Below are 16,679 nucleotides of genomic sequence, written 5' to 3'. Positions count from 1 at the left end.
GAATATGTATCTCCTCCATCTTGAACCCTCAAATTTTTCTCAAAAGGTGGAGTGTAAGGTACAAGTCCTACTGCATGTGAGATTCTAGAGCTTTTTATACTGTCTCTTCCTTCACTAAGGATCCAATGTTTTTAGTGAAGTCCTTCCCCCATACCTCAAAAAATACTATGAGGAGGAAAAGGTGAATCCTTATAGATATGGCGTGTGTTTGGAGATAGTGCTAGTTTTCTGTTTTTACTTACAACTAAGATGTCCAATATGATAGCCACTAGCCACATGTGACTATTTATATTAACATGAACTAAAACTTCAGTTTCCCTGTTGTAATAGTCATATTTCAAGCATTCAGCAGCCACAGGTGGCTACTATATTGGAGGGCAGATACAGAACATTTCTATGATTATGGAAAGTTATTTTGGATAACTCTGAGAACTGGGAGATATTAGCACTGCATGGAACTGAGGCAGACATGGTTGGATGGTTTATTATATCAAAGTTACAAAAGGGGTCAAAGGTATCCCCTCCCCCAGCACATGTGCATCAGCGTGTACAAGCATGGATGGAGACATACACACAACCCCCTCTCTCCTCCTCAGGGCTCATTTTTAGGCAACTTTCAACAGTTTCCCTGGAGTTCTAAGCCTATTCTCCTCGCAGGTTATAAAGAGAAGCCCCTTAAAGAAGAACATGAAGAGTTTCCCCACTTTTCCTTTCCTCTTTCTCCTGTAATTGCACTGAAGTGCTGGGAGCTCTGGTTTAACTCAGAATAGAGGTAAGCAAACTATAGCCTGTGAGCTAAATCCAACAACTTTTGGGGCAAATATGCCTTTCTACCTATTTTTGGTAAATGCAGTTTTACTGGAATACAGTCATGTCCATTCATTGACATAGTGACTAGGGCTATTATAGCACAGTTGGCCCACAAGGCTGAAAATGTCTACTATTTGGCCCTTTATAGAAATAGTCTACAGACCTTGCTATGTAGTCCAATAGAGAGAGCTTTTCCCCTCCCGGTAGAGCCCCCAAGCTGTGACAAGCATAAGCCTCCCTACTTCTCAAATGAGATGCCAGTGTGAAGACAAAATGCTTGCACACTGGCCTGGGACAAAACTCTCTGGAATGGTAACCTTCAGGGCTGTCCCTTAGGAGTCAGGTGTGTGAAACAGTACAATGCCCTGAAGGCCCAAGAGACAAGAAGTTGGCTCTAGAGACCATTAAAGCAGGCATGAGAAATTGCTGAGAGAGAAGGGAAAGCTGGGTCACTACACCTTGTGAGGCAGTACCAGTCCTGAGAATGGGCAGGTACTTACATCATGAGTCATCCCAGAGGTCAGGGCTTCATGTGGCTCTCCACTGGAGAGGTTCTGAAAGGATGAAAACACAATAACTACTTTTTTAAGTAGGGAGAATGGGAGAGCTGAGGGTCTAAAAGGAGGAAGGAGGTGAGAGATGTGGAATGCCCATCCAGCTGAAAAGTGTGTTGATGTACACTGAGCATCATTTGGAGAAAGAGTAGAAAGCGAACAGCCTGTATGTGAGCCCCAGATTTTAAATTATTCTTAAATGTCTATCAGTTACACCCTAACATGCAAAACAGTAACTGCTTTTGAACGTAAGAATCTCTTTAACAAGATTATTGCAAATGGAAATGTGACCTTGAGGGTCTGTCATCTGGGAAGCTCAGATACTGGCAGAGGTGGTGATTTATATCTCAGAGGCTCAAAGTTTGAGAAACAATTGGCAAGGTAGGCTAGGTGGTGATTGTCCCAGGACATGGATGAATCCTTGGCTCTGTTGTTCACCCGGATCAGTCCCTGCAGATGTGAAGTCATGTGGCCTGGCTGAAATGAATGAGGAGGCACCTCGAAGACCAGGGCCCCTGTGGGTGGAGACTGTGGGGCCCAGATGGGGCACATGGACCCTGGTACTGGCTTGAACAATTCTCTTCCCCTACCTAAGCCTCATGTTCTCCTTTATATAAGGGTGAGAGAAGGTATAGTTGATGGGCTCTATGACCCACCTAGTTCTTACATCCTAGGCACGGGGTCCCTCAGAAATGAACTCTGAATGAAGTGTGACAAAGGAAAACAAAATTGAAGGGATCCCTACAATCTTATTTGGTGGAAGAAATAGACTTCATTTTCTTTTGTGCTTTGTCTTTTTATTATTCTTTATTTATTTACAATGTAACTCTCTACCCAGGCCTGCTGTTTCTATGCATGCTGGCTTTGTAGACATTCATGTCACTCATCTGTCTAGACACACACTTCATTTTCTTTTCTCTATTTTTTAACTTAACATTTAATGGACATCCACGCTAGGTCCCTGGAAGAGCAAGTCTCCTGTTCAGAGATGCAGCTGATGTTCCTAAAGCCAAAATGTTCCTGTAGTCCTGGGGCTCTAACACAAAACCCAGCACTGCTCTCCTCTTTCATGTTTGTGGCAACATATCCCCAGCAGGACTAGAGAAGGGTAAATGGGTAAACTAAAAGACATTTTGAAGAGTAAGGAAGACATTTTGAAGTAGGAAACAGAGCTTAAACACTTCCTAATCTAAGGCAAAGGACACAATTCTGTGATCTGGTAATTCATGCCTATTGCTCCTTTCACAGAAGGAAGAGAAGAAAGAAGGATAGAAATCTAAGAAAACTGCAGGAGGAAAGCAGTTGAGAAACGTGTATTTATTGGTCTAAGTGAAATAATCCAGCAGTCCTTTTTAGCGCCAGACTATCTGGTGGGCTGGTCCTCTAGAGACACTCCCCACAGAGGCCATACCAGCAGCTGTCTTGCGGACTAACCAAGTCCTTACCTTTCCGCTTCCACCTGGTGTTCTCTCAGCTTTCAGGTTTTCGATTTCCTGCTGAAGCCGCGTCATCTCTTCCTTTAAAAGTAACATATTTACAAAACTCAGACAAGCTAACAACTGGATGCAATTATTTAACTACTACTTGATCCAGAAGACTTATTTTCACAATTGAGAACTACCCGCTCTGATCTCCAAATTTCAGCCTGGGAAAGTCCCCCCATTCCCCTAGCAATTGTGTGGAAGCTGTCCTTCAGTCTAAAGGGGCCTGTCATTGCAAAGGACAGGTTAGGTTTATAGGGAAATCACTGGGAAATGAAATCAATGAGTGGCTCAGAACTTGGTTCCAATCAGGCTGCTCTGCTTCCTTTCTCCAGCAGGCTTCAGTTTCACTCAGCTGTCTATCACCTAGGACCCTGTTTCACCAAATCCTTCTTTTATTTGCTCATCTTGCCTGGCCCTTAAGATCCAGCTTCCTGATGATTCCTGGATGGGCTTGCCTCTCCTTCCCTGGTACTCACAGAACTTGCCGGGCCTTATTTCCTGTTTCCTGCTGAAGTCATCTGTGTACACATCACCCCCACTACTAGACTGGAAGTGCCCAGATGGCAGAAACTCAGGCTTCTACATATGCTATATAGACATCCAGGTTTGAAAGGATAGCCCTGGCTTTGTATGATGCTATTACCTTCACAAAAGCCATCTGTCAACAAAATATATTTTTTAAAGACCATTTTAAGATATTTCTTTCCAAGACATTAGATAACATTGTTTGTTGGATACCCTCACTTGGAGGTCTCACTCTGGTACCCTCAGGTGACTGGTATATAACTGCTTGATGAATCTGCTTTTGTACTCTGCACTGGATAGAATGCCCCATGGCACAGGGGAGGTAAGTCAAGAGCCTTTACAAGAGTCCTGGTTTGTTTGCCAAGGGCAAACAACTTACTCGGCAATGTGCTTTAAACTCCTGTTCTTGACTTTTCAGATTTTCATTCATGGCTACAAGTGCTCTCAAGTTGTGCAGAATACTGAAAAGAAAAGACCAAAAAATGACATATGGTAGGCCATTATGATTTTATAAATCATAGCTAAAACAAGAGCCCCATTAGAAAGGACTCCATTTTTAATTTCCCTTTGTGTCTTCCAAGAGAGTCTAATGGGTACTCCACAAATGGTAATGACATTCATTTAAGTGACATTATTATTCATTTATATGCCCAAGACTATAGGCTGATCCAAATAAACATTACATATTCTAGAACTAAAATGTCAACTGTAGAAACATCAGTAAGTTTCAATAGTACTGGATATATTAATGATACCAATTATTCAGCTACACTCAGGGCATAAACAGTATTGAAAACCATTTTTAATAACCATTCTGGAAAGGAAACAAGCTGCTTAGGGCCATTAAAAAAAGGGACTAATTTGAAAATAAAAATGTTAAATGCCTAATAGCACTTTGCTCCTTATCATGAAAGAAAGGTTTCTAATTACAGAACCAAGTGGGCTGTGGGTACTTTTTGTTAAAAATGTCCATCACACTAGAACATCTCATCCTGTGCCTGAAACTTTTTATGATTTCACAATTTCACTGGAATGGGCAACACCTAGTAGATTTTACACCCAAACAGTCTGGAGCTAAATCAGATGTTAAGTGCTTCCTTCTTTCTAAACTGTAATTAATTTTACATGGAGAAAAATAAAATTATAGCATCTTGGTTGTTGCAAAAAGATCACATCTTTTCTCCCAAGGACACATGGCTAAAATGTGTGCTGTTAAAAATATGGTAATAATAGATGGCTCTAAGGAGAACTGGGCTGGGGACAGAAGCCAAAAAAGAATTTTCCCTATAGGCTTTTTTATACTATGAAAATATATTGTTTTCAGCTGGGCACAGTGGCTCACACCTGTAATCCCAGAGACCTGGAGAATCCCAAGTTTGAGGACAGCCTCAGCAACTTAGCAAGATCCTGTCTTGGGGAAAAAAAAGGGATGGGGTGAGGTGGGGTGGGGATAAAGTACCCCTGTGTGCAATTAAAAAAAAATACTGTTTTAAAAACAAACAAAAAACAAAACAAAAATACCTTTGCTGCTTCTGACTATAAGGAGAACTGGGAGAAAGGTGGGTAACTCAGTGCAGTCCGGAGCATATGGCAGCAAGTGCCCAGCAGCAGTCACCTGGTTTTGGATGGGCACCCTTTCTATGATGATATTAACTGACCGGCATTGGGCTAGAAGTCATGACCTCTGGCTATTTTGTCTTGTGTGCAAACAAATTAAGCCTCCAGGTACTGGAAGTTACTTTCTTCAAAGAAAAAATAAATGTATGCTGAGAGCTCTCACCTTGGATCAGCTTTGGATTCTATCTTCTCAAGGGCTGCTTGCTCTTTGTCCAGTTTCTCACTGTGACTTTTCAGCTGCAAGAAAAAATGGAGGCAACATTGCTAGGGACTTGGTAGTAGAGGGGAAAGTGTTTCTGTTTTCCTTCCCCTGGCTCACACTTGAATCCCACTTCTGATAGGTGGCCTGAGCCCACTGGATTTGGTTGCTCATTTAGAAGCAAGGTGGACCAGAGAAAGGGGATAGGGGTGAAGAAAAGCATGGAAAGGCCAAATCAGATTTTGATCTTCTGGCAAAAGAAACTTTGGCCATGGCTTCAAAGCAGCATCAAATGGATGGAAAGTTGAATTAATGCTGACAGAAGATGCCTTATGGTAGCAAGGAGGAAAGAAAAAGAGTGGCTAAAAGAGGGAGACCTGGATTTAAATCTCAGAATGCCAGTCTTGCTAGAGTTTTAACAACCTAGTCTATTGAACAGTTTTACTTCCTTTTTCTGAATCAGATGAGGGAAATTTTAAAGCAACTCAGATTTGAATGAATAAAGTGTTCAGTAATATCATACAACAGAACACATCACAGATATTTAAATAGCAAGTAAAGTAGCTTCCAGTGATTTCTAATATCTAGTGTGAGATAGCTAACAGGTACAAAATTATGAGTATGGCAAGCTTCTAGTACGTACAAAGGGATGAATACCTTAAATGTGTGCATATATGAAGAATATACACATGACTGCTTTTATAGTCATAATATTTCCTAAAAGATTCAATAGAAATTGGTTATATGGATTGTCAGGAGGGGGTAAACAGATGGCCTGGTTACAGAAATACATTCTGTGCTTTTTGAATTTTGAACCAGGTGAATTATTATTTTTTTTTAAAAAAAGAAAGTTTCCAAGAGTTCTGGCAGAAAATGGCAGAAGTTGTAGCAACTCTTTCTTGCCCCAATTCCCCCCGCCCCCCGCCAAATCCAGACTCTTATTAGTCCATTTATGGACTAATCTTAATGGACAAGAAATGGCAAGCGGAATGGATGAAGAGGTCAGTTGTGTGGAGTCAACAGACACAGAAAGGACCAACTTGCAGGATTGGGTTTCTGTGTTGCAATAGCTAGGTGGGCAAAGCAATAAAGCCTGTCTTCCATAAATATAAGAGGAAGGTACATGAGTCTCAGATGCAGAACAGGGTTTCAGAGTTGGGAACAGTCAGTAGAAATTTCGGGATTTCTCTGATCCTGAATATTAGTTACCACTGGCTGATCCCACCAAATAGAAGGCATCACTCTTCAGAATAACACATGAAGTATGCTTCATAAAACAGATACTGCATCCACAGAAATGGTGAAAGGAAATTTGAACATTAAATATGAGAACATAGCCCATAGTCATCAAATATTAGAAGATAAACCCATAAAAAATGTACAGATTCAATATGTGAATTCTGAATAGAGAAAAAGTTTCAAGACAACCAATGCCCTTAGCGATACAAGAGGATATTGCATGTGTTGAAAAGAATCAACCTTACACATAGAAAATTAAAGTTGTACTAGTGATTGGACAGGTAGACCCAGGCCCATGCTGCAGACAAGAGCCAGCAGTCTCCTGGCCTCTCTGAGGCAGCCATGCACCTCCCAATAGGTGTCACTTGCTGCTGCCACCCCTCTTCTGCCTTTCGTGCCTGCTTCACCATTCCTAAGTATCGCAGAAAGACAAGTCTTCTTGGTTTTCAGTGCCATTAGGTTATCATGGAAGGGAAGGTTTTGCTGAAAAGGTAAAAGCCAGGAACCCTGGCATGAAAGGGTTCAGAGTGCTCACTCTGCCCAGCCCGACTTGAACGGAAGATAATCAGGCACAGAGATGAAGGACATTATTTATTCGTAGGACAACAAATTAAATTTCCTTATTAAGTTGTTAAGCACTAGGTTTTGCCTGGTTTCCCATTTTTCTACATGGGATTTAATTTTGTCCTACTAGATAGTAAGCTTTCTGAAAGGGCTTTGATTCCAGACAGCCATCATTTGAATGCTGGCATCCTACTGTATAGCCTTTGGCAAGTGATTTAGCCTCTCTATCCTAGTTTCCCCATCTGCAAAACAGGGAAAAGAAGAGTATGCTGTTAGGGTCACTGTGAAGATTTAACGGACAAATACAAGTGATGGGCCCAGCACATGGTGATGCTGGCTGTTATTCTTTGAGGAAAGTAATACTTCCCCTTATTATTGACTTGGGTCAACTCTTTCCGTATTTCTTGCCTAGGAAAAAAGCTCAATCAATGCTTGATTTAGTATTTAGTACAAAAGGCAGTTTACAACCACTTAGAATTTATATTCTAAGACATGTCTTAAAAATTGATATCAATATGTTTTGCCTTCAGTTTTTTTTCAGATCGTTATACAAAGATTGATCCATGACTTGGCAAACTTCAGGCCAGGGATTCTGCAACATTAAAAAGTAACAGAGCAGCAGGGATTCCACCCCCAGGCACTTTGTATCTTATCTGTTAGGAATGCAGTCACAGAACTGTGTAAAGGAAGCTCAGTTGTCCAAATGCAACACAGCCTCTTTAGAGAAAAGGAAAAAAAATTTTATTCTAATGGCCATCTTCACCCCTGTCCTTTTCAAACATTCAGACAATAACCAAAGAGACCAGTCCTGGTCACAAATGAAAAGCTCTGTCAGATTTACAGCAAGATGGTGAAAACTGCTGCATATTGCCACAAAAATAAGAATTTTAAATCAGCAGATTTTATGTGAAACTTTAGGAACTGTCTTGATTTCAGAGATGTTGTACATGGTCCCAGCTTCCAGGTGACCCAGACAGCAACAGGTAGAGATGTTACAGTGAGGCCCTCTCAGAGGACAACCACAGTCTCAGCACCAAACTCACCACAAAGAAAGCTTTTCAGATTCAGATGAAGACAGTCTTCTGTGGAAATACGAGGGACAGAAATATCTAAATGCTCCTCATGACAGAGGTGGCGGCAGAGGCATCTGTTCCTTGCCTGGTTTCCTAGGCAATCACCAGTGGGAGGAGAGCAGCACTGGGATGCTGATGTGAGATGGTGCGCTCCCAGCCTGAACTGGAAAGTGAATCCCACAGCTCAAAGACACCCACACACCTCCTCCCTGACCTGCATCCCCTCTCCTTCCCCATTGCACCTGGGAGACAACTGGTATTCCTGAACAGCAGTTTATATCACTTTGAGGTTCTCTCTTTTAAGAGAGACCTTCTTGCTCTTAAGGATTTCAGTCCTCTGGAGCTGCTTTGTAACTTGTTGCTTGAGGAATAGGGGCCACTGGCTGTGAGAGACCCTGCAAGTTCTTCTCTGTGCCCTCTTGCCTATCTAACCAGCTCTCCTCAAGGAGTCTCTATTGACTCTCAGTTCAGATACCTCTCCTACCAAGACCACTGATGGTTTAGAACACGGCAGTGTGGACAAACTGATGGCATGGGTCACATACACCATGTGTCCTGAGGTGGACTGAACCATAAGGACAGGACTGTACTCCCATTAGGCTGATGAAACACAAGTTCCCCCACAAGTGCTGGATAAAAGTGACTCTTGACAGAGGCCCAAGGAGGAAGAAGGACCTGCTTACCTCTGTTAGGGTTTTCTTTGTTTCATTATATCTGGCTTGTAAGTTGGTATGACTTGATTGCAGCTATAAAGGAAAGATAAAAGATGTTTACTTTCATTTGATCCTTACAGCAATACACATGTGGATACTATCCCCCATTTCATAGATGAGAAAATGGAAGTTCAGAAATATTTAAACTGAGAAAATATAGGAATTTTAGAAGAGTTGCCAGGAACGCATGAAAAAATATCCTTATATTTAATTAGCACCAGGTATGTGTCAGACCCTCTACTAGGTACTCTGCATAAATCCTTACATTCAATGGATAAGATATTATACTTATTTTATAGGCAAGGAAATAAAAACAGAAAGGCTAAGTTACTTAACTAAAGTTCTCAGAGCTGACAAATGATAAAGCCAAGTTTCAAATTCAAGTCTATCTGACTTGTCTATGGCTATAATCAATTCCAATAACCAACCTGCCTACTTACAGACTACAAACTATGTTTCAGCACACAGGATTCCAGAACAGAGTGTAACCAGTTGGCAAATAATGCCAGATAAAAGAAAGGATTCAGGACTTTAATACTTAGAGAAATAAAACTAATTATCTTTACTGTTATAAACTCGTATCTTGAAAACGTTAATTCTTTCTTCCTGATTCCTCACTCAGTAGACCAATTACATGGTCAGGGTTACTGCACACACCAGTCTTCTTTAATATCAACTAGAGAATACCATTTTTTGTTCTTTATTAAAAAGTCTTATATGTTAGGTAGTATGTCTGAAAAACAATAGGTTCTTGGTAAACACAGGATCTGAACCAACTGTAAAACAGACACAAAAGTCAGGGAGGATTGGCCTCTCAGCTGAACTGAGAATGAGTCCAGACTGCCATTTGGAACAAGTTTAGCATTCTTTTTCAAGTTCTGGCAGGAAGGAGAAGTAAGTGTTCACCCCTGTGGAGATGTTCCTGTGGGTCTTTAAACTATCCTCTTTCAATAATAAAGAAGTTCCATCCTTCATTCCTGTTCATCCAGAGTCTGTGACAAGTTCCTTTTGAACCAATCACTTTTATGTTCTTATCAATGGCAAGGATCAGGAGTAGAGATGACAGTCTTCACTAAGAACTACTGCAATGTCTAAATAAATGACTGAACACAAACCAAATAACAGCAAAACTATGCATCCTTCTTTCCTTATGATCCAGAGAGTGGGTAAAATCAACACCTTATTTAAAAAAAATGACTGGGCAAGACCAATGAATATGTGAAATTTGCAAGAATAAAAACAAGCAAGCTCAAAATGCCAACTGGTATCCATTTTTGAAAAATCAACTATTATAGGAATTTCTCATCAACTGTTTTACAAAAAGCCATATCCATGCTTATAATCTTCTACTACATGTTATTTGTCTAATAAAGTGTTATTCCCCATGTAACTGAAGCATGTAACAACTTTTTAACATCATATGACTGTTCCCTAGTCAAACTCCCCAGTTTCCTCTTGAAAATATATAAAGGTCTTTCCAAACAGTCACATGTATCACTAAGTATTGCAGAATGCCATCTGTAACAGCTTTCTTAAAAGTGATCCAAATTCTTCCAATTCCCCTGTCATCACAGGCCACCTGGACAACTGCATCAGCCTCCTGATGGTTGGTTTTTCATGAATCCTTTATCACCCCAGTTCAATTAATCTCACAGCAAACAGAATGCTTTTGTAACATTCAAATCAGATCACACTACTGTGCTGCTTCAACCCTTCTGTGGCTCCTTTGATTTTAACATGACCTGGAAGGTCCTGTTTAATCAGACTCTGCTGACCAAGCAGACTCTCCAACCACAAAATCAAAATCAACCAACACTTCCTCCCGCTGGTCTTTGTTCATGTTGCTTTCTAAATCCTCTCCTAAATCCTCCACACACCTCATGCGGAATTTCTGCCCAGTCAATGTCTAGTTATCTTTCCAGACTCAGTCCTCAGTGACCTGGGGCTACGTCAGGTCTTCCTTTCAGTCACTCCCTCAGCTCCTTAGCCACCTTCTCCTTCAAGCATTCACTGCAGCTGTACCTATATGATGATAAGTGTGATGGAGGTTTTTTGTCTTGTATAACTCCCCACTGGATCTTTGAGAGCAGAGATCTTAATATGCTCTTCATCCCCAGGGCTTGGTTCTGTGCTTAGCATACAATTGAGCTCAGTATTTGTGAATGAATGCAGCTCTTGCCCTGCGATCTTGTATAATGGAGCCTGGCAGGCTTTTCCTATAAAGGGCCACACAGTAAATATTTTAGGCTTTCTAAGTCATTTAGTCTCTGCTATAACTACTCAACTCTGACATGGTAGCTTGAAAGCAGCTACAGAAAATATGTAAGCAAGTGGCTGTTCATATATTCTAATTAAACTTTATTTACAAATGCGTACGTGGCTGGATTGGCCTGAGGGCCACTGTATGTCAAACCCTGTTCTAGAATCTCCTTTGATCAACCTGCTGTGAAGATCTTCACTCTTTCTCCAATTTCTCCTTTGAAAAACAGCTTCATTTATCTGAATGAAATTATAAAGAGAAAACACGAACCTCTTCTAGATGCTTGGTCTTCTGCTGAATCTGCTTATTCAAGGAGATAACTTTCCGAAGATGTAGCTGGGAGGTTCCTAATTTTTCTGGACTTTCTTCAGCTGAGAGCTCAGACTGCTGTGGGAAAATATAAACAATTTAATTAGCTTACCTTGGTCCATAATATTAATCCCTGCTCAGTCTGTGTAAGGCACTACTTGGCAGTCAGTCACACCACGCCCATACAGTTACAGGGCCCTCTTCAGAACCTTAGTCCAGAGAGAAGGTCCTGACACAATGCCCCAAATACCTATCAACAGACTGGCAGAGAGAAGCATGGACAAAAACACAGGACCACAGAACTGGCTTTGTTAGTGTAATATAAGCAACAGGGCACCATCAAATCATCTTTTGTACGAGAATAACATGGTCACAGCAGCATCTTCATGGAATCATGAAGAATAATGAATTGGCCAGGCATGGTGGCACATGCCTGTAATCCCAGTGGCTTGGGAGGCTGAGACAGGAGGATCACAAGTTCAAAGCCAGCCTCAGCAATAGTGAGGTGCTAAGCAACTCAGTGAGACTCTGTCTCTACATAAAATACAAAATAGGGCTGGGGATGTGGCTTAGTGGTTGAGTGCCCCTGAGATCAATTCCTAGTACCATAATAATAATAATAATAATAATAATAATAATAAATTGATTCACTTTCATCAAAGCAATACAAGCATACGATTAAAAATCCTAATCATTTAGAAACAAACCTCTCAACTCATTTTGCCCAACCATGGGCCCACTCACTTAACTATGCTTTATTTTGTTCCGTTGTTAACAGAGAACAGATCTGAGAGAGGCCAAGTAGGAACTTATGAAATTGTGATAGGGAGGAGATGGAGAAAAGGGACTGAATAAGATACAGAGAATGTTAAGACTGAAGTGGGTAAAGGAGACATTTCTGGATGAAGTGTTGAGGTGAACGTGGTGGCATTTTCCAGGAGAGCAAATGTCTGTCACTGAGAAACCATGCCAAAGAAGGGAAAACCATGGTAGAGTCAGCAAATGCAAACACTTGCTTCAAACCCCTGAAAATCACCAGGAAAAAGAAATAAAAAGGTCTATTGCAACAGCTGCCCTTAAAATACTTTTTGGATTATTATAAAAGCTTTATTAAACAGGAAAATGCCTCTTAACCATATTCCCTTTTTATGTAAAGTACCCTAATTCCAAGTTAAGCACTGACTTGTTGTCCAAGTGCAACAAAACTATTTGGGTACATAACTTTCCCTGCATGTTTTAACAGTAATCATGGGTTGAAGTTTGGAAGCTGTACCCCTGGGAAACACAGATGGGAAGGGAGGAGGAGAAATGGCATGGTCATAACTGCCATTTGTTTTGGTTAAGGATTTCTCTAAATAATTCAGAAGCATTATTCATAGATGATGAGTTTTGGGGGCTTAACAATTCTGGAAGTGGGAAACAACCAGTGGGATGTGGCAACATCAAAGAGTAAGGAACATCATTTTCTACAAAAGACAGAATACCTAAGCACTTGACATCACAACGCAGTTACCCTGGAAACCTAGGACTTTGGGGAAGGAGAAAGTGTTTCTGAAAATGATTTAAGAGCATAAGAAAAGTAGGGAAAGGAAAGACCATCCCTTTCCTATTTCCAAATCATTTATTAGAAACAGACTTGCAATTAACTAATTGTATCTTCACTTTGATTAGATCACCCTGAACTATGTTATTACTTTGGCTACTTTTGTTTTCTGAGTATTTAATATCTTTTTTCTTACAATTAATTTTGGCATTTGGTTTTAACAGCAATTTAGATTCTCGGACACTGACTTCCAAAGTGTCACTGGCATATACTGAAAGCATTTTACATTACCAGCATTTTACATTACTATTTTGTTTGAAATAATTAATTGCCCATGCACTCGAACTAGCCTGCATGGTATGGCTGTATGTTTGAAGTCAGGTTATTCTAGGGCATCCTGACCTCCCTCCACTGCCTGAGTAATTTTCAGGTGTTACTGAAAAACAAAACAAACAAGAAAACAGTGCTGAGAACCTGACTACCTGGGCAACCGCCCCACTGATTAGAACCACCAATGGAGTGGGCCCACCAAGAGGTCGGCTGCTATTTCATAACATTGAGAGGGGGAAGGTCTCCCTGATCCCACTCTTACAGAACCATAGGAATGGAGAGAAAACTCTGGCAGTACACAGAAAGAATCCTGAAGACTCTACAAAAACCTCTACATAGCACTTCTATGATACAGTATGTTCCAAGCACACACAGACTTTCAAATACTTTCTCATGGTGCTAAGTAGCAATTCTCATTCTCTGGAGTCTCTTAAATTTGCACTTATAAACAATTAATGCACATACCAGGATACCAAATACCATTTCCATATTTGACATTTCTCTAATCCAAGTAAACTCATATGTACATATATTGGCCCACTGCACATAAAAATTTATGAATTCCTCTATTTGCCTTTGAATCTAGACATTCTACTATACAAAATTGCTTTTTCTAATGGGAAATTTTGAGATAGATAAAATAACAGTTAAAATGAAGAAAGTTCTTAAGCTAGTTAATGAAAAACTGATTATTCTATTTTTCAAAGATACCTTTTATTAAGCAATCTAAATTATTTGTTTCTTTCAAATACCATCCTAAAGCCAAAAGAACTCAGTGTGAAAACAGATACAGGCCCTTCTAGCAGTAGGGCTCATACAACAGTGCATTCATTGAGATTTACAATGAAGAAGAGAACTGAAGACAACCAACCTGAATCTTGAATGACAGCACAGAGTTAGATGGAGAAGGGGGATTTTATATTAAATTCTTGTCAGAAAAAATTTAAATACTGGGTCATTTTAACTGACTGCTATTTGCTAAATGCAGCATCTGTCAAGGAATGTCAACCAGCTACAAATACATCCTTTGTGTTTACAATGGAGTGAGGGCTCAAGTGCTAATCTGATTTTGTTCAACAATTTCAGATTAAGAATGTATTTTCAAAAGCACAGTGTGGATTAAGATGACTTCTGGTGTAGATTCAACATTTTCTAATACTTGACAGATTCACAACCTCTATTCTTCGAGGAAAAATTTAAATGCCATTCATTAGTATTAGTACAGTTCAAAATGGCAAATACCCAAGAAAAACAAAAAATGATTACTCTACCTAAAACTATACATTTTTGTAACTGAAAGAGACTCAAAATGTTATTTCCATATTAGCCACCTATTTCTTTGCATTATTATTATTTTTATTTTTTATTTTTGGTGGGACTGGGCCTTGTACATGCTAGGCTAGTGCTCTACAACTGAGCTACATTCCCAGCCCTAACTTTCTTCCCAATACAGGGAACTTTCCTATATCATTCCCCTCTCTCACCAAAATATGTTCTTTAAGCTGAACCAAAAAGAATCTCTATTTCAAAGGGTTCCAGAAGTTCTCTATACCAATAGAGGAACTTCAGAAGTTCCTGGTACCTTGGTTGACCCTTTAATTAGAACAAGTAAATATACTACATAAAATATTAATTTTTTAAAATTAAAAACAAATTTTAAACCTATGAGGTAACAAGAATTTTAAGAAATTACCGAAGTTCAAAAAGTGAGGGAAAGTTGGGGATTCAGGAGGGTATTTGTATCTACTTTTTTTAAACTGAAGGTATTTTCCCAAACTGTGATCTTGAGCTTTGATCTGTACAATTCAGTAACAAATGCCATGCATAAATATTGACATAGGTATGAGATTTTGTAACAACAGATTGTTGTCCCACATTCAGTTCTGCAATCTGAATCCATATACTACCTGAATGGTCTAATAAACCTGCAAGTCCAATAATGCCATAAAACAGAACTATGTATAAAACAAACCTGAGTTGATGTGTTCCCATGTGCTTTGCAGGAGCAAAAAGAGATTCTCCCTGGAATAAAGCTTCAACTCCAGGTTTCAATTTCTACCCATACATTTTCAAGGAATATAGTGGGTTCACAGTCAAAAACAAAACCATAAGACCAAAAGTACATAAGAAGTCAAAACTTCATGAATGAAAGCTAGCAAAAATGGACAACAGGAGTGGGATAACTGGTTCAAATGGTGGTTCCATTCCAAGTTTTCTAAGGAATCTCCATACTGCTTTCCAGATTGGTTGCACCAATTTGCAATTCCACAAGAAATGTAAGAGTGTGCCTTTTCCCCCAATTCGCCAACACTTATTGTTGCATGTATTCTTAATAACTGCCATTCTGACTGGAGTGAGATGAAATCTTGGTTTTGATTTACACTTTTCTAATTGCTAGAGATTTTTTTCATATATTTGTTAATCGATTGTATATCATCTTCTGAGAAGTATCAGTTCAGTTCCTTAGCCCATTTATTAATTGGGTTATTTGTACTCCTTGGATTATACCCAAAGGACTCAAAAACAGCATACTACAGTGACACAGCCACTTCAATGTTTACAACAGCATAATTCACAATAGCTAAATTGTGGAACCAATGTTTACAGTATCATAATTCACAATAGCTAAATTGTGAACCAACCCTTCAATAGATGAATGGATAAAGAAACTGTGGTATATGTACACAATGGAATATTATTCAGCATTAAAAGAATAAAATCATGGCATTTGCAGGTAAATGGATGGAGTTGGAGAAATATCATGCTAAGTGAAGTTAGCCAATCCCCCCAAATCAAAGGCCAAATGTTTTGATAAGTGTATGCTGATCCATAATGAAGGTGTGGAGCGGGGAGGACGGGATGAATAGAGGAACTCTGGATAGGGCAGAGGGAGGGAGGAGAACGAAGGAGGCATGGGGGTAGAAAAGATGGCAGAGTGAGATGGACATCATTACCCTAGGTACGTGTAAGAAGACACGAATGGTTTGACAGTACTTTGTGTACAACCACAGAAATAAAAAATTGTGCTCCATATGTGTACTATGAATGGAAATGCATTGTCATATATATAAACAATCAAATAAATAAAATGAACAACAGAATCAGATCTGCAAAGACTTGATTACATATAAGCAGATATACCCTTTCTTCTCAGAAGCAACAGAGATTAAATCTAATTTTTTAATGTGACAATTCAATTTAAGTATTCATAGCTCTTCCACCCATCCTTTCTATTACAGACTTTTGGTAACTTTGGCTATCTTGGCTGCTATCCTCTGGACATATCCTTATTTGTAATTAACCTGACAGAGTCTGACCACAGAAGATAGATAGGATGTCACCATCGACTTTCCCTGATCTACACTTTGCTCCCATTAATGAAACTAAATACATAAATGCTCTTTTCAATGTTCTTAACTCCCACTATCGAAATTCAGTGAATTTGAAAACTCATATTTA

The 16,679-nt window shown here is 39.6% G+C and overlaps 1 protein-coding gene across 2 annotated transcripts in view; it reads right to left on the bottom strand.

The window, feature by feature from the left end:
* Positions 1–16,679, bottom strand: part of Ccdc93 (coiled-coil domain containing 93) — an 85,380-nt gene that overhangs the window by 20,810 nt on the left and 47,891 nt on the right. For both annotated transcript variants that reach the window (XM_058583284.1, XM_046456828.2), the window contains 6 exons: positions 11,309–11,425; positions 8,749–8,811; positions 5,154–5,227; positions 3,753–3,834; positions 2,810–2,881; positions 1,311–1,364 (listed from right to left, as the gene is read on the bottom strand). In XM_058583284.1, the coding sequence (XP_058439267.1) occupies positions 1,311–1,364; positions 2,810–2,881; positions 3,753–3,834; positions 5,154–5,227; positions 8,749–8,811; positions 11,309–11,425 (462 nt within the window). The remainder of the gene's footprint in view (positions 1–1,310; positions 1,365–2,809; positions 2,882–3,752; positions 3,835–5,153; positions 5,228–8,748; positions 8,812–11,308; positions 11,426–16,679) is intronic.

This window comes from Marmota monax, unplaced genomic scaffold, assembly GCF_021218885.2.
Source record: "Marmota monax isolate L192 unplaced genomic scaffold, Marmota_monax_Labrador192_F-V1.1 WCK01_AAM20220418_F8-fsc00121, whole genome shotgun sequence".
Taxonomy (NCBI): domain Eukaryota; kingdom Metazoa; phylum Chordata; class Mammalia; order Rodentia; family Sciuridae; genus Marmota; species Marmota monax.
Note: the sequence above shows the minus strand (reverse complement) of the source record. Positions and strands in the feature narration are given on the sequence as shown.